At 52.4% G+C, this 24,919-nt stretch overlaps 11 protein-coding genes across 11 annotated transcripts; 6 read left to right on the plus strand and 5 right to left on the minus strand.

Moving 5' to 3' along the window:
• Positions 1–1,505: 1,505 nt before the first annotated feature.
• Positions 1,506–5,430, minus strand: SEC31 (protein transport protein S31; the record flags this gene model as incomplete). Its single annotated transcript, XM_051732069.1, has 4 exons — positions 1,506–1,550; positions 1,605–1,903; positions 1,957–5,162; positions 5,222–5,430. 4 exons carry the CDS (start codon positions 5,428–5,430, stop codon positions 1,506–1,508), a joined length of 3,759 nt encoding a protein of 1,252 aa, XP_051588089.1.
• Positions 5,431–5,769: 339 nt separating this feature from the next.
• On the plus strand, positions 5,770–6,289 carry J4E82_005809 (uncharacterized protein; the record flags this gene model as incomplete). The annotated part of the gene is made up of 2 exons (XM_051732070.1): positions 5,770–6,099; positions 6,152–6,289. 2 exons carry the CDS (start codon positions 5,770–5,772, stop codon positions 6,287–6,289), a joined length of 468 nt encoding a protein of 155 aa, XP_051588090.1.
• A 361-nt stretch (positions 6,290–6,650) lies between these two features.
• J4E82_005810 (uncharacterized protein) lies at positions 6,651–7,201 on the minus strand (the record flags this gene model as incomplete). Its single annotated transcript, XM_051732071.1, has 5 exons — positions 6,651–6,741; positions 6,800–6,812; positions 6,877–6,939; positions 6,996–7,011; positions 7,067–7,201. The coding sequence occupies 5 exons, from the start codon at positions 7,199–7,201 to the stop codon at positions 6,651–6,653; spliced, it is 318 nt and encodes a 105-aa protein (XP_051588091.1).
• A 286-nt stretch (positions 7,202–7,487) lies between these two features.
• On the plus strand, positions 7,488–8,059 carry COX13 (Cytochrome c oxidase subunit 6A, mitochondrial; the record flags this gene model as incomplete). Its single annotated transcript, XM_051732072.1, has 4 exons — positions 7,488–7,545; positions 7,715–7,827; positions 7,884–7,947; positions 8,025–8,059. The coding sequence occupies 4 exons, from the start codon at positions 7,488–7,490 to the stop codon at positions 8,057–8,059; spliced, it is 270 nt and encodes an 89-aa protein (XP_051588092.1).
• Positions 8,060–8,565: 506 nt separating this feature from the next.
• J4E82_005812 (uncharacterized protein) lies at positions 8,566–9,348 on the minus strand (the record flags this gene model as incomplete). Its single annotated transcript, XM_051732073.1, has 1 exon — positions 8,566–9,348. The coding sequence occupies one exon, from the start codon at positions 9,346–9,348 to the stop codon at positions 8,566–8,568; it is 783 nt and encodes a 260-aa protein (XP_051588093.1).
• A 582-nt stretch (positions 9,349–9,930) lies between these two features.
• Positions 9,931–12,336, plus strand: J4E82_005813 (uncharacterized protein; the record flags this gene model as incomplete). The annotated part of the gene is made up of 1 exon (XM_051732074.1): positions 9,931–12,336. One exon carries the CDS (start codon positions 9,931–9,933, stop codon positions 12,334–12,336), a length of 2,406 nt encoding a protein of 801 aa, XP_051588094.1.
• A 232-nt stretch (positions 12,337–12,568) lies between these two features.
• Positions 12,569–13,965, plus strand: J4E82_005814 (uncharacterized protein; the record flags this gene model as incomplete). Its single annotated transcript, XM_051732075.1, has 2 exons — positions 12,569–12,652; positions 12,733–13,965. 2 exons carry the CDS (start codon positions 12,569–12,571, stop codon positions 13,963–13,965), a joined length of 1,317 nt encoding a protein of 438 aa, XP_051588095.1.
• Positions 13,966–16,541: 2,576 nt separating this feature from the next.
• J4E82_005815 (uncharacterized protein) lies at positions 16,542–17,105 on the minus strand (the record flags this gene model as incomplete). Its single annotated transcript, XM_051732076.1, has 1 exon — positions 16,542–17,105. One exon carries the CDS (start codon positions 17,103–17,105, stop codon positions 16,542–16,544), a length of 564 nt encoding a protein of 187 aa, XP_051588096.1.
• Positions 17,106–17,373: 268 nt separating this feature from the next.
• J4E82_005816 (uncharacterized protein) lies at positions 17,374–18,545 on the plus strand (the record flags this gene model as incomplete). Its single annotated transcript, XM_051732077.1, has 6 exons — positions 17,374–17,406; positions 17,464–17,527; positions 17,585–17,644; positions 17,701–17,799; positions 17,862–18,385; positions 18,444–18,545. The coding sequence occupies 6 exons, from the start codon at positions 17,374–17,376 to the stop codon at positions 18,543–18,545; spliced, it is 882 nt and encodes a 293-aa protein (XP_051588097.1).
• A 488-nt stretch (positions 18,546–19,033) lies between these two features.
• J4E82_005817 (uncharacterized protein) lies at positions 19,034–20,404 on the minus strand (the record flags this gene model as incomplete). Its single annotated transcript, XM_051732078.1, has 1 exon — positions 19,034–20,404. The coding sequence occupies one exon, from the start codon at positions 20,402–20,404 to the stop codon at positions 19,034–19,036; it is 1,371 nt and encodes a 456-aa protein (XP_051588098.1).
• A 1,168-nt stretch (positions 20,405–21,572) lies between these two features.
• On the plus strand, positions 21,573–23,328 carry J4E82_005818 (uncharacterized protein; the record flags this gene model as incomplete). The annotated part of the gene is made up of 3 exons (XM_051732079.1): positions 21,573–22,730; positions 22,786–23,005; positions 23,057–23,328. The coding sequence occupies 3 exons, from the start codon at positions 21,573–21,575 to the stop codon at positions 23,326–23,328; spliced, it is 1,650 nt and encodes a 549-aa protein (XP_051588099.1).
• Positions 23,329–24,919: the final 1,591 nt, after the last annotated feature.

Genomic DNA, 24,919 nt, shown 5'->3' on the forward strand with positions numbered 1-24,919 from the left:
CACAGACGATAAACCTGTCAAAAGACCAAATTGATGGCATTCAGCAATCCTTGAATCCAGCAATCTCTAGATACGTTCAAATTGGCTAGACAGCAGCGCGAATGTTGTATCCGAGTCTGCTTATCTCATGCCTTCTAACAACACGCGATCGATTCGCGGGAGAACCTTGGAAACCTCTGGCCTGTTTACGTTCTTCCCGCAGTAGATACCCCAAAGTCCAAGTAAACTCCAAGGAAGAAGAGATGTGTAACTCAGATAAAGCCACTACTTTGGATTGGATTGTGCACACACTGCAGAAGGTTGTAAAAAAAAAAAATGGGGGTGGTTTCTGGACTATGTCGACAGTCTCTGGAATGAGATCCAGAGAGAAGAACTCTACATGTATTCATCACGCGTACCTCAACATGCTAATCGAATGCCACTATCTTAGTACTCTCAACTCTCATCATCTTGACCCTTACCCCCGTTCCGATCCTTTCCCCGTCCTCCTCTCCGTCGACTCCTCCATCTTCGCCCCAGGTTGTGCCTCAGTTTCTCTGTAGCAGCCGCTTGCATAGGAGTATCATTTACTGCTGCAGAGAAAAGAGAAGGAGAAGAAGGTGTAGTTGTGTCGTTCGCTCTAGATACGCTATCGAAACACGGAGGAGAAAGGGGGCGATGAAGCGATAGTCGTGTCGTTCACTTTATTCGTGCCATCAACACGAGCGGATCGTCGTTAACTTTAGTAACCAAATCGAACACACTATTCTGCTCTATCCTCTCTGTCCAGCCTTCTTTGCCTCTCTATCTCTGAAATGCTCAAATTCCTTTACTCTACGCCGCCACCGTTTCCTCATCTAGTGGTTCGTGCTCGGATACTTCGCGGATAGCGTTTTCTTCGAGTACGTGTTTAGTCGTGTTTTGGAGTGTTGAAATCTTGTGGCGACTATATATGCTGTACCTGTAGCTTTAGTTTTCTGTTCGTCTCCTCTAAAAAACTATAGTACGGTGCCCTTTCTATTCTTAATGTATGATCTTTCAGAATAGCAAATGGTATCGCGTGTTTGCGACTCTATGCACACAGCGCAGACAAGATATGACAAGGGCGACCTAGATGAAAGTAGAGGCTGGATGTGGGTATAGAAGGTACATCACTCATTCGGAGGCATCCGCGCATGACATCCAGTGAAGAAAGTGCAACATTCCTCACAATATGGCCATGCGCAAGGGAAACCTAGATGAAAATGTTATGTCACGTCAAGATAGAAAGCGCACCTTACCACACAGGAGGCATCCACGTGCAATACACAACGAGAAAGATGCTCATTAGTCGAATCAATCGATCAATCATTCAGCATATCTCTCATTTTCTCTAATGACATGCAAAAACGCTAAATACGGGGGCGAGAATCCTGCCTTGAACGCAGCCTTTTTGTTTACCACCTTCAAACTCTCTACTTGTACACCACAACGTAATCTTCGGGAACACTGGCCAGCACGTTCTTAGTCGCAGCAGCACTCACTTTCTAAGCAGTCGACTTGCTAAACTGAATCAAGCGCTTGACGCCAACCTGCATCAAACATTAGCCTTCCATTCGTCTCACACGCTTTCAAGTAAGACTTACCATCCAGTTGCTACCCTCATCCGTCTTATTGGTCATCAAATCCGAAAATATTGCGACCGCAGCATCATACTGCTTGGCCTGGATGTTAGCCGCGAGTTCGTTCATGCTCTGGATAGTATCGGGCTTGAGCAGATCCTCGTTGTTAAGGTGGTCAAACAGGATGTTGAGGCGCTTCTCGGTATCTGCAACGTGCTGCTTGTACTGTGCTGGTGCCCTCGCCTTGACCCGTTGTAGGTCGGCATCAAGGATCTCGTAGATGAGACGAGATGCGTCGGGAATGTGCGATCGGTCACCGGGGGCTGTATGTAAGTTAGTTCCAGCCAATCCACGCGATACCTGATGGATCACTTACGATACTTGGCTGCTGCCGGGGGAGCCGCTTGTGATTGACCAGTACCGGGTCGAGAATCTGGTCTTGGTGGTCCGCCTTGAAGACCTCCGGGAGGAGGGCCTGCCCGCGGAGGTCCTTGCGGTGGCCCCCTTGGTGGTGGCGGTGCTGCGGCAGCCGGTGGCATTTGTTGCGCCGGCGATGGTGCGTAAGGTGAGCCAGCGGGTGTAAATTGGCCTGGAGGAGGCGCAATATTACGCGGTGGTGGCATTGCACCCATAGGCCCAGATGGGGCTGATGGTTGCTGACCTGGAGCAGGAGCATAGCGATTCGATGGCGGAGCGGCAGCAGTTGGGGGTTGGTATGGCGACGCTCCACGTTGTAGTGGCGCCTGTTGTGGGGGTGCAAAGCCTGCGGGTGGTGCAGCGTAGTTGTTTGTTGCCGGAGTTGGTGCGTAGGGGTTTGGGGCGCCAGTTGGAGGTCCAGCTGGTGGAGAAGTCATACGAGGAGGGCCTTGAGGCGGGCCCTTTGGAGGAGGTGGAGGTGTTGATCGTGCTCCTGGCGAGAACGGGCCTTGAGGCGGACCTGCGAGGGGCTGCTGCTGGTTCGGGAACGGAGAAGCAACAGTGTTCATGGGAGTACCACGACGCGAAGCTGGCTTAGGGGGGCCAAAGTCTGGTGTGTCATTCCAGGCGGGAATGCTACCCCTGTTGGCTGCTGGCACAATAGATGGAGAGTTGGAGAAATTGCGTGGCGGAGGTGCAATTGGTTGTTGGGTAGCCTGACCGTAACCACCATAGCCCTGAGGTTGAGATGGCTGGTAGCCGGCTGGCGTGTACGCATTGCCGGACGCTGCTGCTGGTGTGAATGTTGATGGTGCAGTGGCCTGAGCTTGTGACGAGAGAGGGTTGACTGGAGCATAAGGCGACGCCCTTGGCTGCGTTTGCATAGGGTTGACTGGAGCGTACGGGGTCTGCTGGGGCGGTGCTGGTATTGCTTGTGCAGGTTGACCATATGAAGGGACTACGACTTGACGACGACCAGTGCTAGTAGACTGGGCCTGCTTGTGGGCTGTCGCTGGCTGGGCTGCAACCTTTCTGGTGGCTTGCTTGATCCGGTTCCTCGCTACATCTGCTGCTGGGTACTTTTGAGGCAGAAGATCTAGATACTTCTCTGCAATAGCGAGCTGGCCGTGGGCAGAAGCAATGTCAGCATACTCGACGTACTTTGCGTACAAAGGCTCGAGCTTCCAGTCGTCCTCTTTTTGCTGTTCGGTGTCCTTGAAGTCGGTGACCTTTCGGAACACTGTGACCTTCTCGATGAACTCCTGGAGTGATCGCGCGTGGATTGAGAAACTGTTGTCACCATCAGTTTGCTCAATGCCCGCCTTCTCGCTCTCTTGAAGCTCCTGGGCCCAGTTGACGACGACCTTCTCAAGCTTGGAACCAGCCAAGTAGCAGAAAGACGCATCTTTTCGGTACGATCCTGACTCTTCAGAGATGGCTTCTTCGAGACGATCTCCGAGAGCCTCGCAAAGGTCGGGGAAATCGGCTTGATCGGCAAATGTGCAGATTGTTGCCATGACTTCCTTCCAGTCTTTCAGATCAGCATTGTATACAAAGTCCCACAAGTTCTTTCCGACGACCGACGCAAGAAGTCGTAGGTAGTTTGGTGCGTCAGATTGCCTTTTGAAGTATGCAGCCTGTGCCTTGGCGATGCACTTCTCTCCACCGCAAATGGCAATCATGAAAGCATCCGACAATCGGTTTTCCTTTAGACATACATCCAATGCCGCGTTGAAGTCACCTAGCATGAGGTTGCGAGTGATCTTAGTGTCTGCTTCAGACTCGGAGCCGGTATAAATCTGGAAGGGATTGTTGGTCTTGGCGCCCTTGGAAGCTGCGAGATCCGAGAGGAAGTTGCCCTCATCAGTCGCATTATCGAAGAACGAGGAGCCTTCGTCCGCATCGCCGTTTGTCTTCTCTTCCTTCTTCTCTTCTTCTTCTTCCAGCTCCTCCTGTTTGTCAGAAAAGCCAAGGTATTCGACAAGCTTGCTTCGTGGGTTTTCTGATGTGAGGGTCTCGATCACGGTCCAGTCGGCCTTCTCTTCCTCATTGGCAGCCTTCGAAATCTTCGACTCGCAGATCGCTGTGAGATCGCCCTTGTCCAGAGCCTTGTCGAACTCCTCACTTGCAGCGCTGACGTCTGAATCTACTGCGAATGTCTCGATGGAGATCTTGGACTTGTTATCAACGATGCCGAACCGCACCAGTTTTCCGCCAAAGCCAAAGGCGACACCCGCTCTCCTCTTCAGCCATTTCGGGGGTGTCTTTAGAGAGAAGGATGCGCCCTGGGGCTCTGCGTGTGTCTGAGCGAAGAAGTCCTCGCCTGCAGGGGCTTCAGTCGCCGCCTTGCTCTGGTCCGTTGCAGCGCCAGTGTTTTGTAGCGTCTGAACAGCAATCTTGCCGTCGAAAGATGCGGTAGCGAGGAGGTTCGGGTTCGCGGGGTTGAATCTAGTCTGGAAGGTCCAGTTTGTGACAACTGGGAATTCGCCCAGCTGCTCTCCGGTGTGCGGGTTCCAGGCAATGGTCCTGTTGTCCTTGCCGCAAGATAGCAAGAGGTCGCTGTCTTGCACACACCACGAAAGCGACAGTACACCCTGGTCGTGTGCCTGTAGCGTCTTCTCTGGCGCATTGGTGTTGCGGAGGTCCCATACCAGCACGAGCGGATTCTGGTCCGTCGGGATGGCGGTGACTAGTCGTGTGGGCACGTTGGGGTCCCACGACACGGCGCTGACTGTTTTCCGTCCATAGTGGTTCAATGTGAGGTTCTCCTTCTTCAGCTTGACGTCCCAGACGGTGACGAAGCCGCCACTGCTGCCGGTGGCCAGAATGTGCGCAACCTTCTTGTTCCAGTCTAATGTAGTGTACTCGTCGGGGTTCGCTCCAGCCTTGCCTAGGCGGAACGACTTGGAGTCGTCGGCGAGGTCGTGGACGTAGAGCTCGCCCTTGGCACCGGCCGAGGCGAGGATGTTGGATCGGAAGGGGTTGAACTGTATCGCCTGGATGGGACCCGTGTGCTTGTCGATCTGGTCAATCTCCGCATCCTCACCCTCGCCTGCCTGCAGCTTCTCTGCGTCCCATAGGACTAGTGCCCCGCTGTCGAGCGCACCCGCTATTATGCCCCGCGGGTACTGTTCACTGGGTTGACTCCATGCAATGTCGTTGAACCTGCCATGTTTGCTTAGTTACATAACACCGCCATATGGGCTTGGACTATTGATTGGTACCTCGACTCGACGCTCACGGTAGCAACGGGCTTGAGCTCCACGCCCTGCTCGGCGTCGTCCAACTTGAGCTCCCAGAGCTCCAATTGTGTTTCATTTGAAAAGTCGGCGTCCACAGCCCCGGCCTTGGTTCCAGTGGCAACAAGAGGCTGCGTGGGGCCTGGCGACCAGGCGAAACAGGCCGTCCTGGGGATTTCTCGTAGGCGGACCATGACGGTGTTGGGCGGTGATGGCGCCTCGGTGTCAGATTAGCGAATTGGGGAATAAGACACGAACAAAATAAGGGACAAGTGAGGGGATCTGGGGAGTGAGAAGAGAGGTATGCGTTGTGCAAAAGAGTAAGGAGTGTCCGCAATGTGTCTTGAGCGCGGAATGCAAGCAAGGCGACGACGTGCTTCACCATCAACGGAGCATCCACCTGTCCTTCCCTGGTCCATGGCGGGCGCGGCCAACTGTGGGTCCCGCTAGCCACGTGATATCGAATTTCAGCTCCGAATCTCGACAACGCGACCATCGACAAGCCATTTCCGAATTCGCACCCACAGCCAGCCATGTCGAATCTATCAGACACGTCACGACTAAAGGCTACCGTCTTCGTCGGCGGCCTCGACCAAGCAGTCACTCAGCAGACGCTCTTCCATGCCTTCCTGCCATTTGGCGACATTGTTGAAGTCAACTTGCCCAAACCGGAAAACCAGAGCCAGGGCGATCAACATCGGGGATTCGGCTATGTCGAGTTTGAGACTGCAACCGACGCGACGGACGCTATTGACAACATGGACCGGAGCGAGCTGTACGGCTCCGTTATCAAGGTAGCCGCAGCCAAACCACAGAAAGACGCAAACGAAGGACTAGGCAGCAAAACAGCCATCTGGGAGCAGGTGTGTAACATGTTGCTGTACATGTGCGACTTTTTATGCTAACAAAATGCAGGAGGGCTGGTTGGCCAAGCATGCTGTGAGTGAAGAGGATCGCAAAGCTAGTGAACAGATCCAAGACGAGGCCAATGGGCCTATGGACCCTATGCAGGGCTTGGAAGGTCTTGACGAGGCAGGACCGAAGCCAGTCTAATCTCAGTCCTTCTTTGGCGTTTGCAGGCGTTGGAAAAATGTATCTGATACCATGTTCTGTTACACAAAGTTTTTTCTCCTCTAGGAGAAGGTATGAATACAGCATATCACAAGCACGGTTTCAGGAATCGTGCCACATTCTGCCGCACTTGCTAAGATTCAAAGTCCTTGATGATCTCGCCATTGCACTCGATGACTTCCTTTTGCACGTCTAGACGCAACTCGCAATGAATCTTATGCTTGATTTTGAACTTGACGAGGACTCTGTCCCGTATGCTGTACCTATACACATGGCTGCTGGAGCCCTTCCAAGCCCGCCGATTCCATCTTTATTGTATCCGGTTCCTTGCAAGCCCAGGCACCTACTCCTGCTTGCCCTGTCGCTTGAGGCGGAGGGTCTTGTCGACCCAGAGTTTCCGGGTGATGGAGAAGAAGGCCATGCCGACGGCGACGCTGCGAATGTATCAGACCACCTGCGTTAGAGTATTCGGAGCGGAATGGAGGGGCTTACCCGAGAACGATGACTAGATGTTGGGGTTAGCAAGAGGCTCGAAAGGGAGCGTAGAGGGGGGAGGGGATAAAACGTACTCAGAGGCCAAATCTCAGTGGGGATGTTCTTGAGCTGGCGGATACGCTGGGATACGGTGTGGGCTGTACGTCGTCAATTCATGTTGGATGGCGATATGCGGCGGCTGTGGTTGGCTTACCGCCGTGCTCCTCCTTCTGTCATGTTGTCAGCATCAATTCCCGAGTCACAGTGAGATGTGGCATTTCATACAGGCACAGGGTTGCGCATGCGCATCGTCTGCCTCATGAAGAGCTGGGGGCTCGGGCGCATGGCAGCCATGCGCGTAGGCTGCATGGCCATCATGCGTGTCGGCCGCATAGACAGGGCCCTGGTAGCTTTGAACATGTTGGCGGTGTTTGTGTGTTATTAATTGGAGTGGAGAGTGGAGGGTTGGCGTCGTCGTTGGGGGATCGATAATGGCTGTTTCGTCACAGGCACGCAGATGCTGAGAGAGCTCGCAGCCCTGGTTCGCCCGGAAAACGCCGAGCGAATTGTGTGTGGACAATGCGTTTCGGGTCGAACCATCGCAACCTCACAACTTCACTTCCGTCACCACTTTGACGACCACACCAAGCCCAGCCATTGCCGCCACCCTCCCCCTCGACAAACTCCAACCACCCCCATCGCAACCATGTCTGACAGCGAGAACGGCGACGAGCTCGTAACCAAGCCCTTCAAGTTTGTTACTGGTGAGCTTTTCCCGCTACTCCGCAGTCTCTCGAATTGATAGCTAATCTCCCACCGCACAGCTGGTACGCCACCCCCGGACTCGCACGCCTGCCTGCACCGCCTGCCAAAATAGCTTCCACAGCTCCAGATATGCGATATGGCCTGCTAACAAAGCTTCGGCGCACACAGGCTTCGATGCCCGCTTCCCCAACCAGAACCAGACCAAGCACTGCTGGCAAAACTACGTCGACTACCACAAGTGCATCATCGCCAAGGGCGAGGACTTTGCTCCCTGCCGCCAGGTGCGCGACTCCGCAGAAGCCGAATGAGACACGGACCTGTGTACTGATGGATATAGTTCATGTTGGCCTACAAGTCCCTGTGCCCCAGCGGCTGGACATCGCGATGGGACGACCAGCGTGGTGAGTGTTTCCTCCCAAGCCCATTGCGCATGCAGTCGAGGCGTCCAAGATGAATATAGTTGCTGATTTGTGAACAGAGGCTGGCAACTTCCCCGTAAAGCTCGACCAGTAAATATTTCGCCATGGCGACAATTAGCATGCGACAATTTCTTAGAGCTGGAGACGATTGGATCAGAGTGGCGTTCGCAACTTGGAGCCCTGTATCATAGCGATCGATATCAGCAATGCGACTCTGGTTCATTTAGTTGCCATTCCATGCTGAATTTCGTGATGTATACAAACTTTGGCACAGGCACGCTCGAAATCTGACAAGTGTCATGTGTGTCATACATTATCATTCAATGTTGCTCGATATCCGAGTAGGTATAGTGAGTGTGGCCAATTTGCAGTAAAGTTGGGACTTTAGGTATATAACAAGACAAGGGTAAATCGCAGATGGTGGTGAATCGCCGCTTGGTAAAAACAACGCTAAGTGGACAGAGGAACAAAAGACCGCCCAAGACGCCACAAAGCAAACCCGCCCAAATGCAAGACCTGCTCTGCTACGAATATGAACATGGTAAAGAACTCGAGCCATGTCGAGTGGGTTGAATCCAGATATCGATGAGACGAGACCGTCTAGTTGGGCCACGCCTTCACCGCAAACTGTCCAACGTACTTGGGCGACCTACACACAGGCAGCGAATACGTAGGCAGAGGGACGTATGAGAAATATGGTTCGGAGCCCAGCACCGATTCAAGGATAGGCTGGAACCGTTTAAGGCCCCAATTAGGGTCGTCAGTCCGTACTTGCTGCTCTTCCTCTTCCTCTTCCTCTTCTTCGGGGATGACTGCTGGATCGTCGCCATGAGCGCTGTCCTTGCGCCAGTGCTTTCCTTGGTCCAAGATTTCGTCAATGCTGGAGAGCGAAGTTGGAGCTGCTGGCTGGTAGGTTGCATCGTAAGCTTGGCGTGCCTCCGGGTCCATCAGACAGTCGAAGCCGGCCTGCAGTGCTCGATACTTTTTCGCGTCATTGGCAAAGTAGACGGAGCGCAGACGGCGGTACGCAGCTCTGATTTCGTCCGTGGTGGCCTCGGGCGTGAGTTCGAGGATGGCGTAGTGATCCGTGACTTCTCCAGACTCGCTGGTTGGCGAGGCCATGCCCGAGTCTGTTGGTGACATGGGCGAGGCAATGGGATTGCGTTGTTGGAGCAAGATGGAAGCATCTGAGACGTATATTGAAGCTCTCTTTGCGTGCTGTACCATGACTGAGTTGCTTGCTACGCTGATGGGTCGTGGGCGTTGGATGGCTTCTGACTGGTTTCGCTCGTGGCCGGCGAAACGTTTTCTTGGTGAGGGCGATCGCAGTGGACTGAAGTTCATCTTGCACATTTGATCGGAAGAATAAGAAGGGGGAGACATGGTTGTGTATGTGTGAATCATTATGTACTAGCAGTAGGTGTGTGTGTGTATGCGGTACAGTAACAATAGAGGTAGATGTAAGTGTCAGAATGGCTATGCGTTGTGTGTGTGCGTGTGTTCAAAGAAAAGATGCTGTTGTTGTGTAGTAACAAGGTGTGGGAAAACATTGAATGATCAGGACCAGTCCAGGACCACAAGGACAGGGCAGCATGGTGGCTGCGCACTCCTGCAGGGGGGACGATGCAATCACAGGGGAGGTCAGAAAGGTGGAGCACCTGGCCGAAATGGCGAAATGAAGATGTTGTGAATGGAGTAATTAATCAAAAGACGAGCTAGGGGCCTGGCGGATGAAACAGAATGCCGTTGCTGGCCTGGCACGTTTGGACCAATACCAAAGGGTCCAAGTCGGTGTTGGTAGGGACTGCCAGTGCTTCGGCCAGACACGTGCTGACGTGACGAATGACTCCGCGCTAAGCCCGTCGGCGTGGGGACCGTCTCGCTAAAAGATTCAGTCGCAGCGACCGTTGGCCCAGTGAGCTCGAATAGCTTTGATGCTATAGCGACGCCTGTTCCAGATCCACCATGGCCGATACTTCGAGAAAGAGGAAGCAGACGCCAGGCAACACGGGTCCTGTCAATCCTGTCAAACGCACCCGATTCCAACAGAGGCCGCAGCACGTCATCCCCGCCATACCGACTAGCAACGCGTACCCCAATGGCGAGATCAACGTCAAAAACTTTCTCAAGTCGCACGAAAATGAGATCAAATCGCTCGAGGGCGCCATCAAGGCGGCCAAGAAGGGGCAGTCGCGACGAGCTTTTCAAGATGTGCCGAGGGGGTTGAGGAGGAGGACGGCGAGCCATAATCCGCATCGCGTACCAAAGAGACTGCGGGTCAGGGCGCGACAGGAGGCTAAAGAAGACAACACACCCATTTCAAGAGGCACTAGCGGAAGCGGTGTTGGGAAAGGGAAGAAGAAGCATCTGAGGAAGGCGGGGAGGGAGAACAGCAGGCAGGTCGCCAAGAAGAGGAACAACGGCAACACCGCTGCAGCTGGGAAAGACCATGACGGGGACGCAGCAATGGAGGATGCGCCGGAGCAAGTCACGAAGCCTCCACCACCAAAGCCGAAGCGCAAGTTTCCTGCTTTAGCTACGCCCGCTACCCCTCCATCTCGATTCCGCAGACGACAGCGAGACAAGACATGGCTACCCACGCATCTATGGCATACGAAGCGCGCAAAGATGACAGAACCAAAGGAGCCGCTCTGGCGCTTCGCAATCCCACTGCAACCAGCAGTCAAGGCATATCGTCTGACACACAGAGCCGCAACCCAGCGCGGAGCCGTTGCGTGGGATGTAAGCTACATGTCAACTCTCAGTCTCGAGGGCCCTGAGGCTAGTATAACCGGGCTACTCAAGGGTCTGCACTTTGCGGTAGACAGTGCAGAGGACCCGTGGCAGAACAGAGGCAGGGCCAGGAAGTGGAGAAATGGTACCAGAGCTTGGGAAGGCTGGATATACGAAAGAGAAGCCAAGCCGCTGAAGAAAATCGCTCAAGTGACTGTTATCTGGTGTGCCCCGCATGCAGGCAGCAACAAGACGAAAGCCTTTGTTCGTGTGCACCCGAGCGCTTTCTTACAACTCTGGAATCAAGTGGTCAGGATGGCCAAAGTGCAGAAGCCAGCTGTCACGGTTCGAGATCTCCGCTTCGATATTGGCTCTATCGAGATCACAGGTCCTGCTGCTACAGAAGCCCTTTGCTCGATTCTCGCTCCCGTATCTTCCCCAGATGCAGGGCCCGATGCTCCAGAGTCTCTTTGGTCCGCCTTGGCTTCTGTCACAGACGCTGCGTCACTACCAAACGGTGCGCTTTTGTCTTTTAACATTTCAGATCCCCGGCTTCGCGATCCTCCTCGCACATCGCCCGTGGCATACGACCAACAGTCTCTGACTGCCTTGACGGAAACCCTTGCAGCCTGGCCGCTCGACAACGCCTCAATCCCAGCCTCCATCTTCGATACCAACAGCCGGCTAGCCGCACAACGAACCATGCCGTCTCAGAAGTCTATAAATCGTCGGAAGAGCGCATGCACATTAGGTGAAGACCCAGAGGCACGCTCAACCGATCCGCGTATTCCGACGCTTGTACTTGTATCGCGAGAAAGCAAGTCTTGGACTGTTCTTCTTCCCTGGAGATGCGTCATGCCCGTATGGCGACAGATGATGCGCTACCCGGTATCTACAGGCGAAACCCCACTATTTGGCGGCTTGAAAGAAAGACGCCAGGTTGACTTTGAGCGCTCGAAGCCGCACTTCCCGTACGATCATCCTGGCACGGATGCTGGATGGAGTTGGGAACTACGTGAGCGAGAGGTGAGGAAGCACGAATGGACTAAGCGTCCAAAGGGAAAGAGGATTGAGTGGTCGACGATTGATCTCGGCAATGGTAGGAAGGGTGAGATTGGAGATCCCTGGTCTTGCGACTGGGAGCGATTGATTCCAAGATGGAAAGGAGAGATTACCACTCCTCGAGAGGAGCCAGGAGAGTCCCGGACCCCTGTCAGACAGCTCTCTCCCAGAGATGCAGTTCACTTGATTGAGAAGGGCAATGCTACGTTGGGCGACTCTTGGCCGTCACTAGATGTGTTCACTGCCAAGATCACAATGGTACAGCGAGGTACCCCTACAGACTGCGCTCGCATCTACCGTCTGCCTGCAGACGCACAAGTTCGAAGCAGATGGCTGTCCTTGATGCCACAACCTGGCACAAAGCGTGCATCGAAAGCAGGCGAGGAGGACTATCCTCTTGTCCCCGACGAGGCGGATCTAATGGGTTTTGTTACAACAGGCAACTACAACCTTGCAGAGGGCATGCCAACAGCTATTGCGAATCTGGCGGTGCACAGAGTAGGTAGCGATGGCGTGTGCATTGTGAGACAGGCGGGAAGCACCATAGGCAGACTGGCGAGGTGGGAGGTAGTGTAAACAGGTCTAGATGGATGAAATGATACCCGACGCGTGTGTGGAGTCTTTTGCGAACACGCTGTTCTTGTTGTGTGGGGTAGGTAGTTTTGGCTGCATGCGCTAAATGGGTCCCGGAGCAGGGATGCATGGGAAGCCCATCGATATCTCCCGTAACTGACGCTAACGTCTCAGCAACACTTTCTCCACGCCCTGAACCACTCCGCCGTGAACAACTCCGCCCACGGTCAACGACATGTCTGAGGACCGGCCGGCCGACGACCAGGGCGAGGGCGTCGACGCTGCCGTGGGACTGCCGTCAGACGTGCTCCAAGAACTGGTAGGGCCTGTCCGCCGCAAACCGCCTCCTCGGTTACATGACCCTCCCCATGATGCGCCTTGCTAAGAAACGTGTCGCAGACTACCAACATCCTCGACGACTTGCTGAGCAACATCGTCTTCACCACGGCCCTATCATGCCACCGATCCGAGAAGCTGCTCCGCATGCAGTCGGCCGCCACGCAAGCCGAGTCTATCGCCCTGGCAAACCTCGAGCCGCAGTCGCAGAAGCAAAACACGACAGGCGCCACGTCGATACCCGTCGCTGAGACATCGGCAGCAAAGTACGACAATGGGCGCGTCTTCCTCAAGGGCAATCCGCTCAAGACAACGCCTGAGATAATATGTCCGCACTGCAAGCTGCCCCGGTTGATGCACCCCATCATGGGCAAGGGCATGCAGAACCCAGACCTGACCAAAGAGTACTGCATGCTCTACCCCTTCGTCCAGCGATCGGGCCACGACGTCTACGGCAACCCCTTCCCCACCGACATGGCCAAGAGCAAGAAGGAACGCGAGCTCATCAAGCAGCAGCAGAAGAACGCCGAGAAGGAGAGCGTAGGCACGCCCGGCTCCCAAGACACAGACATGGCCGGAGGCGACACCAAGGAAATCAAGCTCAACACGGGCGGCAAACCCGCTTCCTACATCCCCTGGCACACGTGTCCCAACTGCAAGCGCAGCTTACTCATAACGCGCTTCGCACAGCACCTAGAAAAGTGCCTCGGCATCAGCGGGCGGCAGAGTAGTCGCAACGCCATGGCCAAACTCACGGGACAAAACGGCGGCACGGGTTCAGGTCTCGGCAACACGCCGCTGGGAAGTCGCATGGGCACGCCCGCGCCCGGCGAGTCGTCATCCGCCAACAACCCCAAGACGAGTAGCAAAACAAAGGGCATCTCGCCCGTTAAACGTCTCAAGGGCGAAAAAGACGACGATGCCGACGCTGATGATATGGACAACGATACCCCCGAACGCCGCAAGATGAAGAAGAAGTCGTCCTATGTCAAGAAGGCTGATCGTGATAAGCCATCTTCTAACTCGACTACCACTTCCAACGGTAATGGTAATGGCACGCTCAAAGTCAAGCTGAAAACTAGTAGTGGTGGTAGACCTGATCTTGGGGATAGAAAACACAGCGAGAGTAGTGAAAGGGGCGAGGGCAAGCGCGACCGTGACGCTGATGATGTCGGTGGAGATTCACCCAAGAAGAAGAAGATTAAGCTTAGTTTGGGTCCTGGTGGTGGGGGCAAGGATAGAGGGAGGGCGAGTGCGAGTGTGGAGCCGTCTGTTAGGGGTGCGAGTCCAGAGTAGGGGCGATTGTGTAACAAAACATGCATTGGAATGGGCGTTAATTTGGGAGTGTTTATTTTTTGTTGTTGTTTTTTGGAAGAGGAGAAGGGGATTTAGGGGGACAATACCATGGCATGGGAATTGGGATGATGGAGAGAGTGTTCCTTTCCAAACCGGCGGCGTTTTTTTTGTTACGTTTTCACAGATTGTTTCTGCTTTGACTGGCAGTTTTAGTAAGAGATGGGCCAGAGAGGATTGATGGTGCTTTGTATTTTTATTATCCAAGGAAAGAGAGAGAGAGAGAGAAAGCATAGATTGCATGCATGAACGGCATAGTTGCCGTCTGGCTAAAGAGTTGAGTATCTTCCCTGTAACTTTGTAATCTCAGAAACACAAATCAAATAATGTGGAAATCTCTTATTCCCACTCGTCATGTCATCTGACTTGTTCGGCAATCCATTCTTGTTCCTTACTTGGGAACCTTTGAAAGAGTTGGACGAAAGAGAAAGGCAGAATTGATGCGCATTCTGAATGCTCAACTCTCACTTCCTACTCACCCCAACGTCTGTAGAGCGCGATGTCGGCATTCGGACAATATTTTTTCTACTCGTTATCGTATCGAAGAGAGCAGCTGTCACGTACACAAGACAAGACACTTGAGCGCCTGTTCTGATAAGAAGTCACGTGGACTAGACCTTGTTGGATCCTGCGATGCATCGGAGCCGGGCCCAGGGCCGAATGGGCCAGACTGGTTTCCCTCGAAAGCAAAGGGGGACGGGAGACGAGGCTGCGAGGCGGGCGCGTAGTGGTGCTGTGAGATATCCACCTCGTCTGGATCTGGAGTAGCCGTGCCAGAGGCCCAAGTGTTTGATAGTAGGTTCAGTGACTCTAGTACATTCAAGTGCTAGCCAGCAGGTCCTAGCTGGAGTTCTTCTGTTATGAGACGATTACATACATGAGTTGGATCTGGAGAGTCATGCAGCCACATGGTCTTTGTGTGATTTGCAGGGTTGACATTTTGGTAATACCTTGGCACGCGCTCTGCAAACTTGAGCGACCAACGACACCACAATGTCCATCGGAGGTGCTGAAAATCAGACAAAAAGGCTGAGATTGGTGTCCCATAGTATTGAGGGGCTGTAATTTATACTATGTGAGACATTGAAAGTGGTATGCGATCCGGATATGCTTAGGATCGAGGACGAGAGCCACTGACGACAAGGTCAACATTCGAGCATCTCCAAGACACGATGCATCGAACAAACACAGTCTCCGTATTGGCTTCGAGCACTCGCAAGTCCTTCTCGCTCTGGGTTGGATGCTCATGGTGACCTCGACGAGTAGACACACCTATATCCCAATGTGGAACTATGCAAAAGTGCACTATAACATCCAAGTTGTGCAAATCCATGTCTTTTTGGACGAATCCAGTCTCTCCATACCGACTGAGAGCTTCGGATTCGATTGGCATAGAGAAACAGAGCGCACAAGGGGTGTGGTGGTAGTGCAGGAGGCCTAGGGTGTCAGGCGAGATGGGGCTTGGCGAGTTGATCCCGCACTGTATATACTCGCACCGCCCACCACCCACCTCTTGGACCCTTCATCGTTCTTTCCCCCCACTACTCTCTCCGCTCAACCACCCCACCACATCTCTTCTTCATCTCAGAACCGGTCTGAAGGTGCTGAAAAGTCATTCAAGCCCACTTCCAACTCTTTCCTGATATTTCATGGTGCCGGTTGGACCATCTTGTCACCATGCCGTCGACTCCATTCACACAACCGGCTCTCCAGGCATCAGACTTTCTACCAAAGAAGCAAGATACCCACGAGTACCGTCAGACGACGTACCACGATGGAAGCAATGTTCAGATCGCGGAATCTCGTCGTCACCGCTGGGCGGATTGGAAGGTTGAACCACCAGTCCAGGGATACACCGATTTCGTCCTATACCCCAAAGGAGATGAAGACTCATACCCACAAAGCAGCTTTGAACACGTCTCGTCACAACCTCACCCCGCACCTCGAAGGAAAGTCGCGGAACCCAGCTCAGAGTTACACGTGACTTCCGCCAAGCGTTCGTCCAAAGTTAGATCAAAGTCGGTGATCCTTCATGCCAAAGCAAAGTCGAGCGAAGGACTGCCTTTGAAGACGAAAACAGCTATGAATTCCTTCGCAGGCCCCACACCTCCTCCGACACCTAGGCTGAGTCGGCTGTCGACACCAGAATTTGACAATATGGATGAGGCGCCCTTTTGTGGCTGTGATGTGGAAGCGCATGTCGTTAAGCGTTGCACAAAGTGCAGGAAGGAGGTCGGTCTCTGGTGAATGAATCTCTGGCTTGTTGTTGGTTCTTGTTGTCTCTTATTTACGACGGTCGTCATATGGAGGCTGGTGTTGTGTTTCTCTGGATTGGCACTATCCCTGGTCCTTGGAGTTTACTTGTTTACCAACGAAGATACAAACGTTGCAAACAAGTATGGGTGCTGCTTCCCGATCGTCCTGGTGTCCTTCGTAGCCGTATACCATTCGTAGTCATGCACATCTCATCGTGCACCGATGGCTCTGGTTCTAGACGTGTGCAAGGCCGTAGGAAAGATTTATTCCTGCGGCCTCTCGCTCTCGACAACAAAATATTTACCAGCCTTTCGCTCAGCCGAGCCCAGCACATCCCAGTGCTCAACATCTTGAGCGTCAACCGGCGTAGCATCTCGTTGTAACCGCTTGTGATGCTGGCCTACGACCTTCTCTTTGCCCAGGGCGTCCTTTAGTGTCTCCAAGGTGATAGTCTGCTCTTCTTCCGCAGCCTTTGACTCATCATGTATCGCCCGAAGAGGCTTTACACCCGTTGTATCCACCTCCTGTATCTTGCCCACAAAGTGTAATTGTGCTGCCAGTGTGTCGAGCATCTTCTGCTCTTGTTCGGGTGTTTCTGGTGGCGGGAGAGCGGATAGGCGTAGTAGATGATGAAGCTGCTGCGAGGTGATCTGAGGAGCGTCGGAAGCGCGCGTCTTTGGTGGTAGGAGAGATTCGACGGACCATGTGGGCTCTGCTAGAAGCTTTTCAAGCTCGTCGGGATGTACACCTCGGCTATAGCAGCGTGTTTGCAGGCGTTGCAAAGGACTGTAAAACCTCGAGGAAGCAAATGCGCGACGTGTAGCCATGTTTCTTGCGGATGCCTCGACGCTGCTGTGAATGCAACGTCGTGAAGCTTGAGGCGGGCTGCAAACACTAGCGCCGAAGTGGTAAAGCCGCCGCCGAGGTCACAGCCCGCTCGCATGGACCAACGTGGGTCGTCATCGCTCATTGAGACAGCAAGTGCAGCCACCTGTCTCGACCAAAGTTTCAACATAACATCTGCCTATACACTCATATCTCGTACTGGCCCTCCCTCTCCTGCAAACAACCTCCGCACTCGACAACTCAGCAAACATGGCCGGCGATCCACGAGCGCTGCTGCGACAGGTGGGGCCTTCCAAGACTCAGCCACAAAGCGAATAACTGATATTGACGTGACAACAGGCAGAAGCATCACTGCAGAAAGCATCTGGTGGCTTCAGCTTCTTCAGCAACAAGCAAGACAAGTGTATGATCTGATGTGATACCCTGACTTGCTGTTTGCCTGGACTGACGCACGTGATAGATGAGGCAGCCGCAGATCAATTCATCGCTGCAGCAAATGCGTTCCGGATGCAAAAGATGGGTATGGTCAGATGCGTACTAGGAAACGATCCCGTCTTGAGAACTAACATGTTCTAGGCAAGGAGGCAGGCGAGGCTTTCGAAAGGGCAGCATCAGTACAACGTCAGAATCTGAACGAGCCTGATGACGAAGCAAACACGCTTACAGACGCCTTCAGTAAGCTTCTTCTTTCCAATCTTCTTTCACACTGGAAATCACTGTGACTGATTTATTATCAGAGGCCTACCGCAAAGATGACCCAGAAGCAGCTGCGCGGTGTCTAGACAAAGCCATTGCGCATTACTGCAGCAAGGGCAACTTCCGCCGTGCAGCCACCCACAAGCAGAACCTTGCAGAGCTCTACGAAGTCGAGCTTGGTGACAACACCCGAGCTGCAGCCGCATACGAGGAAGCGGCTGGCTGGTATGAGAGCGACAATGCTGAAGCACTTGCCAACAAGCTTTGGCTCAAGACCGCCGACCTCGTCGCTCTAGAAGGCAAGGACTACTACAAAGCCATTGAGCTTTACGAGAAAGTTGCCAGAACTTCGATTTCTAATAACCTTATGCGCTGGTCCGTCAAGGAGTACCTACTCAAGGCTGGTATCTGCCAGTTATGCACAGGCGACCAGGTCGGTGTCAACACTGCGCTTGACAGGTATAGAGAGCTGGATCCAAGCTTCCAGCAGCAGAGGGAGCACGCACTGCTTGTTGACTTGGCAGCTGCAGTGCAAGACGGTGATCAGGAGGCGTTTTCTGAGAAGGCATGTTCTCTTCAATTGGCACACATTCGCAAATGCGCGTCGTACTAACTTCTCACAGTTGTTCAATTTTGACCAGCTCACCAAGCTTGACAAGTGGAAGACTACACTTTTATTGCGAGTCAAGAACACGATTGAAGAAGGAGGCGAGGACTTCTCGTAGAAACAGGACATTGTAGAGGTATTTGCTACTCATGACTCTGGTTTGCTTTTGTGTACGGTATAGACACATTTCGCGTTTAGGTCTTGCGATAAAATGAGATCCAATGACATCGCCTTTAGGCTGGAGCATTAACTGTGTGGTTCCTGCTACTTACGCGAAAGGAATAGTAGCGGTAGTTACAGCCAGACTATGACGGACTAAAAGTATTACAGTCTTCTGTTACAAAGAATGGTAGCCTGCACACGTGTACTTCAAAGTCAGCTTAGACTAGATGAAAGACAGCAGTAGTAGCAATATCACGATTGCAAGCGCGATATATGGTGTCATATTTGTATTCGTTTGTTAATCTGCTATCTGAGTCATACACAAGGTAGTGTGAAGTGACCACTCCACTTGAAGGGAAAAGTTATTATACAAGGGATATGTCGTAAAGATCGTCTCGAAGCAAGAACGTAACAAATTTCAGTGCTCGCATAAGAGTTGTCGATCTACAACTCCATGTTCTCAACAAGAGGCTGGAGACGCTCCTTGAGGTCCTCGACGTCGAGCTCCTCACCCTTCCAAAAGCTCTGCGCGCCACCAGAAGTCTTGGGTGGGATCAGGACGTTGGAGACGACCTGGATGACACCGTCGCTAGCTACACCGTCATGAACAGTGACACGCGAGAAGCCGTTGATCCTGATCTCGACAAAAGGTCCGTAGCGACCGACGTCGACGGCGAGGTTCTTGTGGCAAAGAGCAGTAGGGAGATCGTAGTGGTAACCTCCTGGGCGCTCCTCGACAGTCTCCTTGTCGTCCTTACGCCCATCGTAAAAGGCGTCAGTGTAAAGTGTCTGATCAACGACAATATGGTACTCTAGAAGAGCCTTCAGGTACTTCTCACCATACTTTGAGAACAAGAAGGCGTTGGCACGCGCTCCAAGCTTCTGGAACGCAAAGTTGGAAGGCGCGAAGAATGTACCGCCGTTGTGTGGATACTCAGTGCTGTTCATCTTCTCATAGATACCTGTCTTTGTGAGACCGAGTTCAAGAGTGCTGAACTCGCCAGGGAGTAAGTCGATGATGGAGGCGACGTTGGGAGGTGGTACGAGGATGGAGTCAACACCGTGGACGACACCGTTGGTTCCGAAAATGTTGACGGCTACAAGGCGGCTGTAGAAGTTGATCGCAGGACCCTTGAGTGTCACGCGAACAGTAAGGCGCTGCGGGTGACCTAGGTTCTTGCTTGGCGTGTACAGAGTTGGGATGGTGTATGTGTGGAGTACGCGACCAGCAGGATACAAGTCGTCGGTGACATGGTACAGCAGAATGTCCTTCAAGACTTCCTTGGAAGGCTTGTGGTGATGCTCGGGAATCTTCTCAAAGGCCTCATCTGTGGGAGCAAAGACTGTGTAGTTGGCCTTGGTGCTGTTGAGCGCCTCCACGATGTCGTCAAACTCGTTGATCCATTTTGCGAGCTTTGTAGTGTATTTGCTCTCGTTGATGAGCTCGTAGACTGTGCGGTTCGGCTTTTGGTCGTGCGGAGGGTGGTGAGGGCCGCCATGGTGTGGCGGTCCATCGTGAGGAGGGTGCTCAGGATTCTCAAAGTCAATGACGCTGTCGTCGAATTGAGAGCCCTCTAACCACGACTCGACATCGGCACCAGCATGGTGAATCTTGCTGTAGACGTCCTTGGCGCCGTTTTTGACCTTGCTGAATGCATCGTCAATGACATTTTGGGCGTTGTCGAGAACAGTGTGAGCGTTGTCGACAAGGGACTTTCCAGACTTCTCAATGTTGATGTTCGAGAAGACTTCTGGCTCGGTAATGACGAATGCAGTCGCCAGAGGCAAGACTGGTACAACGCGTGAAAATCGCATGTTGACCTGGTGATTGAAGGGGAATGGGTGAACGAGCAAGAATGGTAGGGGAGCACAAGTACTGTAACAAGTAGCTAGGCAACCAAGCTAAAGAGTAAGACGAGTCGATTACAACACCACTGCGTGGCAACGTTATTGGGGCGGAGCTCTCGGTAGGTGACCCGCTTCTTGGGCTTCGGACTACAAGGCGGACCAATCTCAAACAACAACAATGGTGCTTGATGAAGTGGTTACAAATGGCAGCAAATGCTCGAGCTCTACTGCTTTGCAAATACGGACCCCTAATTTGAAGGTATATTCTTTACACCCCGTCAAGGCACCGAGGCCGCGTACTGTGTACGTGTAGTTCAGGTTGTCAAGGACGCGTCAGTCGATCTTCCCCGCGTTCCACGGATGTGATGACTACGTCATGATCACCAATCCCATCTCACCACCCGAAACTTTGAGCGTTTTGTAGCCATCAGCCAGGTAAGCCTGCACCAAACCTTTGGGAGAATCTAACGGAGTCCCATCCGATGCCGCTAGGTTCTCCAAAAGGTTTGTTGGGACAATGTCAGATATGGCAGATTTGGTGGTGTTCAGGTCTGCACTCCATCACGTGACGGCGCGCTGTCGGCGAAACGACGGACCGGGTGATTGCCAGAATTCCGTCATCGACCCATCCATGTGCATGAAGGCTACTTACTTCCGGCTTTTGGTCTGTATGAGATTCGTCACTATGCGTTATTTTCCTACTTTGCTTTCGCTGCAAGGTATGAGGCCAGATTGGCCAGTCCCGTAGAGAGCCGCGTGTTTGATTCCATTGTTTGTCAGTTCCGCGGTTGAAATCCCTAGCCGACTCCCGTTGCGGAGCTTGAGAACGGCTCCTTAATTGGTCATGACACGTCCCACGAAATCCATTCACTGCCAGAAACAAGCTTTTTACCAAGCAAATGTCAAGCTTTTCAATGCGGGTTCTGCTTGGTCTGCATATCCCATTTTGGCTGCATGGCCAACGCGGGTGTGTGAGCGACAACGGACGTAATGTGTCGTCATGCGTATGTATGTTGTCAACGTGTACCAGCAAACACTTCTGCTCGTATAAAAATGAAACGTCTTGCCTGATGCTTGCAAACCTTGCATCAATCTCAATCCCTACCAACGTAACCACTTCTAAACATTCATCACAATGGCCGGACTCGCGAGACACGTAGACACGGATGAGCTCCTTGAGACACTAAAGGACCACCCAATTCACAAGGCCGGAGGCCACAAGTCCGCAAACCGAGCAACCTCACATATCACACCTTACTCGAGTCGCTATGCCGCTGGCACAGAGTTGTCAAAATTCAAAATCCCGCACGATGGCGCTCCTGCCGATGTTGTTCACCAGCTACTCAAGGACGAGCTTGATCTTGACGGACGACCCCAGTTGAACTTGGCTTCATTCGTTGGAACATACATGGAGAAGGAGGCCGAGCAGCTCATGATTGAGAATTTGTCGAAGAACATGTCGGATGCTGACGAGTACCCAGCAATGATGGACATGCACGCACGATGTGTATCCATCATTGCTAACATGTGGGGCGCACAGAAGGGCGAGAAGGCCATCGGATCGGCAACTACTGGTTCTAGCGAAGCTATTCACCTTGGTGGACTCGCCATGAAGCGTCGCTGGCAAGAGAAGAGAAGGGCCGAGGGCAAAGACACTTCAAATCCAAACATCATCATGGGCGCAAACGCACAAGTTGCTCTGGAGAAGTTTGCTAGGTACTTCGAAGTTGAGTCTCGCATTCTTCCCGTAAGCGAAGACTCATCCTACCGTCTGGATCCAAAGTTGGTGAAGGAGAACATCGACGAGAATACAATCGGTGTGTTTGTCATCCTTGGTTCCACATACACTGGACATTACGAACCTGTGGAGGAAATCTCCGATATCCTCGACGCCTTCGAGAAGGAGACTGGCAACGATATTCCCATCCACGTAGATGGTGCATCTGGTGGCTTCATCGCCCCCTTTACCCACGCGAAAGCTGGCAAGAAGTGGAACTTTGAGCTACCGCGAGTCAAATCCATCAACGTCAGTGGTCACAAGTTTGGTCTCGTGTATGCTGGTGTCGGATGGATCATCTGGCGAGACGAAAGCTACCTGCCCAAGCATCTGATCTTTGAGCTTCACTACTTGGGTGGAACAGAAGAGTCGTACACTCTGAACTTCTCACGTCCTGGAGCTCAGATCATCGCACAATACTACAACTTGATTCATCTAGGGTTCTCGGGATACCGTGCCATTATGGAAAACATGTTGGCTAATGCACGTCTACTGAGCAGGGCGCTCGAGCATACGGTACGACATCAAATCTTTGGGTAGCACAAGAAGACTTACTGACATCATGATTCAGGGCTGGTACCGTTGCGTCAGCGACATCCACCGCAAGAAGGGCGATTTCAAGTTCGAGCAGGGCAAGAAGCAGTACGACGAAGGCGAAACAAGCGCAGACTACAATGCTGGTCTACCCGTCGTTGCATTCACTCTCACAGATGAGTTCCACAAGGAATTCCCCCATGTCAAGCAAGAAGCGGTCAGCAATCTGCTTCGAGCTAAGCAATACATTATCCCCAGTAAGACTACATCTGATCTATTGGACATAACGTGACTAACCTCGCATGCAGACTACCCGCTGCCACCAGGCGAGGAGAAGACCGAAATCCTTAGAGTAGTCGTCAGGGAGAGTCTGTCGCTTGACATGATCGACAGGCTAGTCACTGACATATGTGGCGTCACGGAGATGCTGATGAAGACGGATGCGGTTGATCTTTCGGCGTTCCAACCTGGTGCCAGCCCTAGCATCGAGAAGCAGCATGCCAATAAGGGACTGCGGAAAGAGCACAAGCACAAGGCGCAGAGACCGACAAATGATGGCGTATACCGCACCGTTTGTTAGAAACGCTTACCGACCTTAGCAACTGAGGACAATGGATTACCGGTGGCTTGATTGTCAATATGGGGTGATGATCATACCATGCGGCGTCAAGGCTTGCGAGGCGCGTCACAACATTCGGAACCGCATGTTGAGTAAATCCACTAGGAAAACGAACATGTGTTAATGATAGTATTGAAAAAACTTTGATTGTACATGAAGCAACAATTTAGTAGCCCTTGTCGTACAGATCTTCTCCTCCCTTCTTTCGTATCTCGGTTAAGCTTGTTATTACTTCACCTTTCTTAAGTTAGGGCTCGCAAGATATGTCTACGAAGCCTAAGGAATTGCTAGGTAAAACAATTTCCCAAGGTTACAGATTCTCAGCCCCAAGAGGCTGTTCTACTAGCTCTTTCTACCCGTTGGATGGCAAGCTTGATGGCTATATACTCAAGCGATTCATTTCGTAGAATACGATGCATGTCGCTTCTGCCTCACATTATCTGTGAAGCAGACCTGCAACTACATTCTGCAGGCAAAGATAGTCCAAGATATGGCATGTTCTTTCGTATATCCGCAGGAGGCTCATTCTTAGACGCTGCTTCACTCCAAACATACATCTTCGAAATCCACCCAGGGACCCTTGGTTTGGTTCCAACAGCAGTCTCAGGGCTCTAGTATAGTGCATGAACACACTGTCAAGTTATAGTTGATCTTTTCAACATAAAGACATTTGGATAGAATTAATCTATTGAAGGTAGCAGATTGAACCACACCCTATAGGTATTGCTTATATGCTTATCGGTGATAAATAGACGTGTGGGTAAGGATGTTGTGGGGTATGTAAATGGCGCGTACCATAAAATCCTAAGATACGGTCATGACAGGGTGTGTTGAACATGCGCTATGCCCCATTCGGTACGATAGGTGAACGAGCGAAAAGAAGTGTCTAAACAACACATTTTTTAAGAAAAGCCTCTGACATCCAATCCTACTACAAGGATAGAAGACTTGTGCCTTGAACTATACGACAAAAGCAAACATCTGTCGGTTACATGCCTTGGCACGCTTATTGCCTTCCTGCGGGCTGACCTGGGCAGCGATCTCCGGCTCTACTGCAAGTTCCTACAAGTCAGCCCCGTTCATAGCCAACGCATTCATCAACCATGACCATCGGCAAGACTAATCCCTTTCATCGACAGGCATGTCTGTGATACCTTGCTCACTCACTCGATAAGTCGTGCAGGGCTTCGACCCATTGGACCACGAATTCAAAGATGGCATATACACGCTGCACACTGATCACTACAAGCACTCGATAATGGTGGGCGATGTGCAGCATACTACTGTGTATATGGCAAGCGAGGTGTTACTGCATTAAGGAGTCCTTGAACCAAGCTGTGCGTGGCGGCAAGACATCGGAGGACGGCGAGCAACCCAAGTGTCATATGTCATATCCCCAGTCGGCTAACAGCCACGTGCCCCTTGCGGTACCTGGTACGCGATTTCCGCTCCAAATCGACGAATATCGAGATCAAGCTGCACGATCAACACGCCTAAGATGAACGATTCGCGGTCCCTGCACGGCTCTTTTGGGCGCCGAACCATCTAGAAC

Source organism: Alternaria postmessia, assembly GCF_024291825.1.
Source record: "Alternaria postmessia strain BMP 2775 chromosome Unknown scaffold_32, whole genome shotgun sequence".
Lineage (NCBI taxonomy): Eukaryota > Fungi > Ascomycota > Dothideomycetes > Pleosporales > Pleosporaceae > Alternaria > Alternaria postmessia.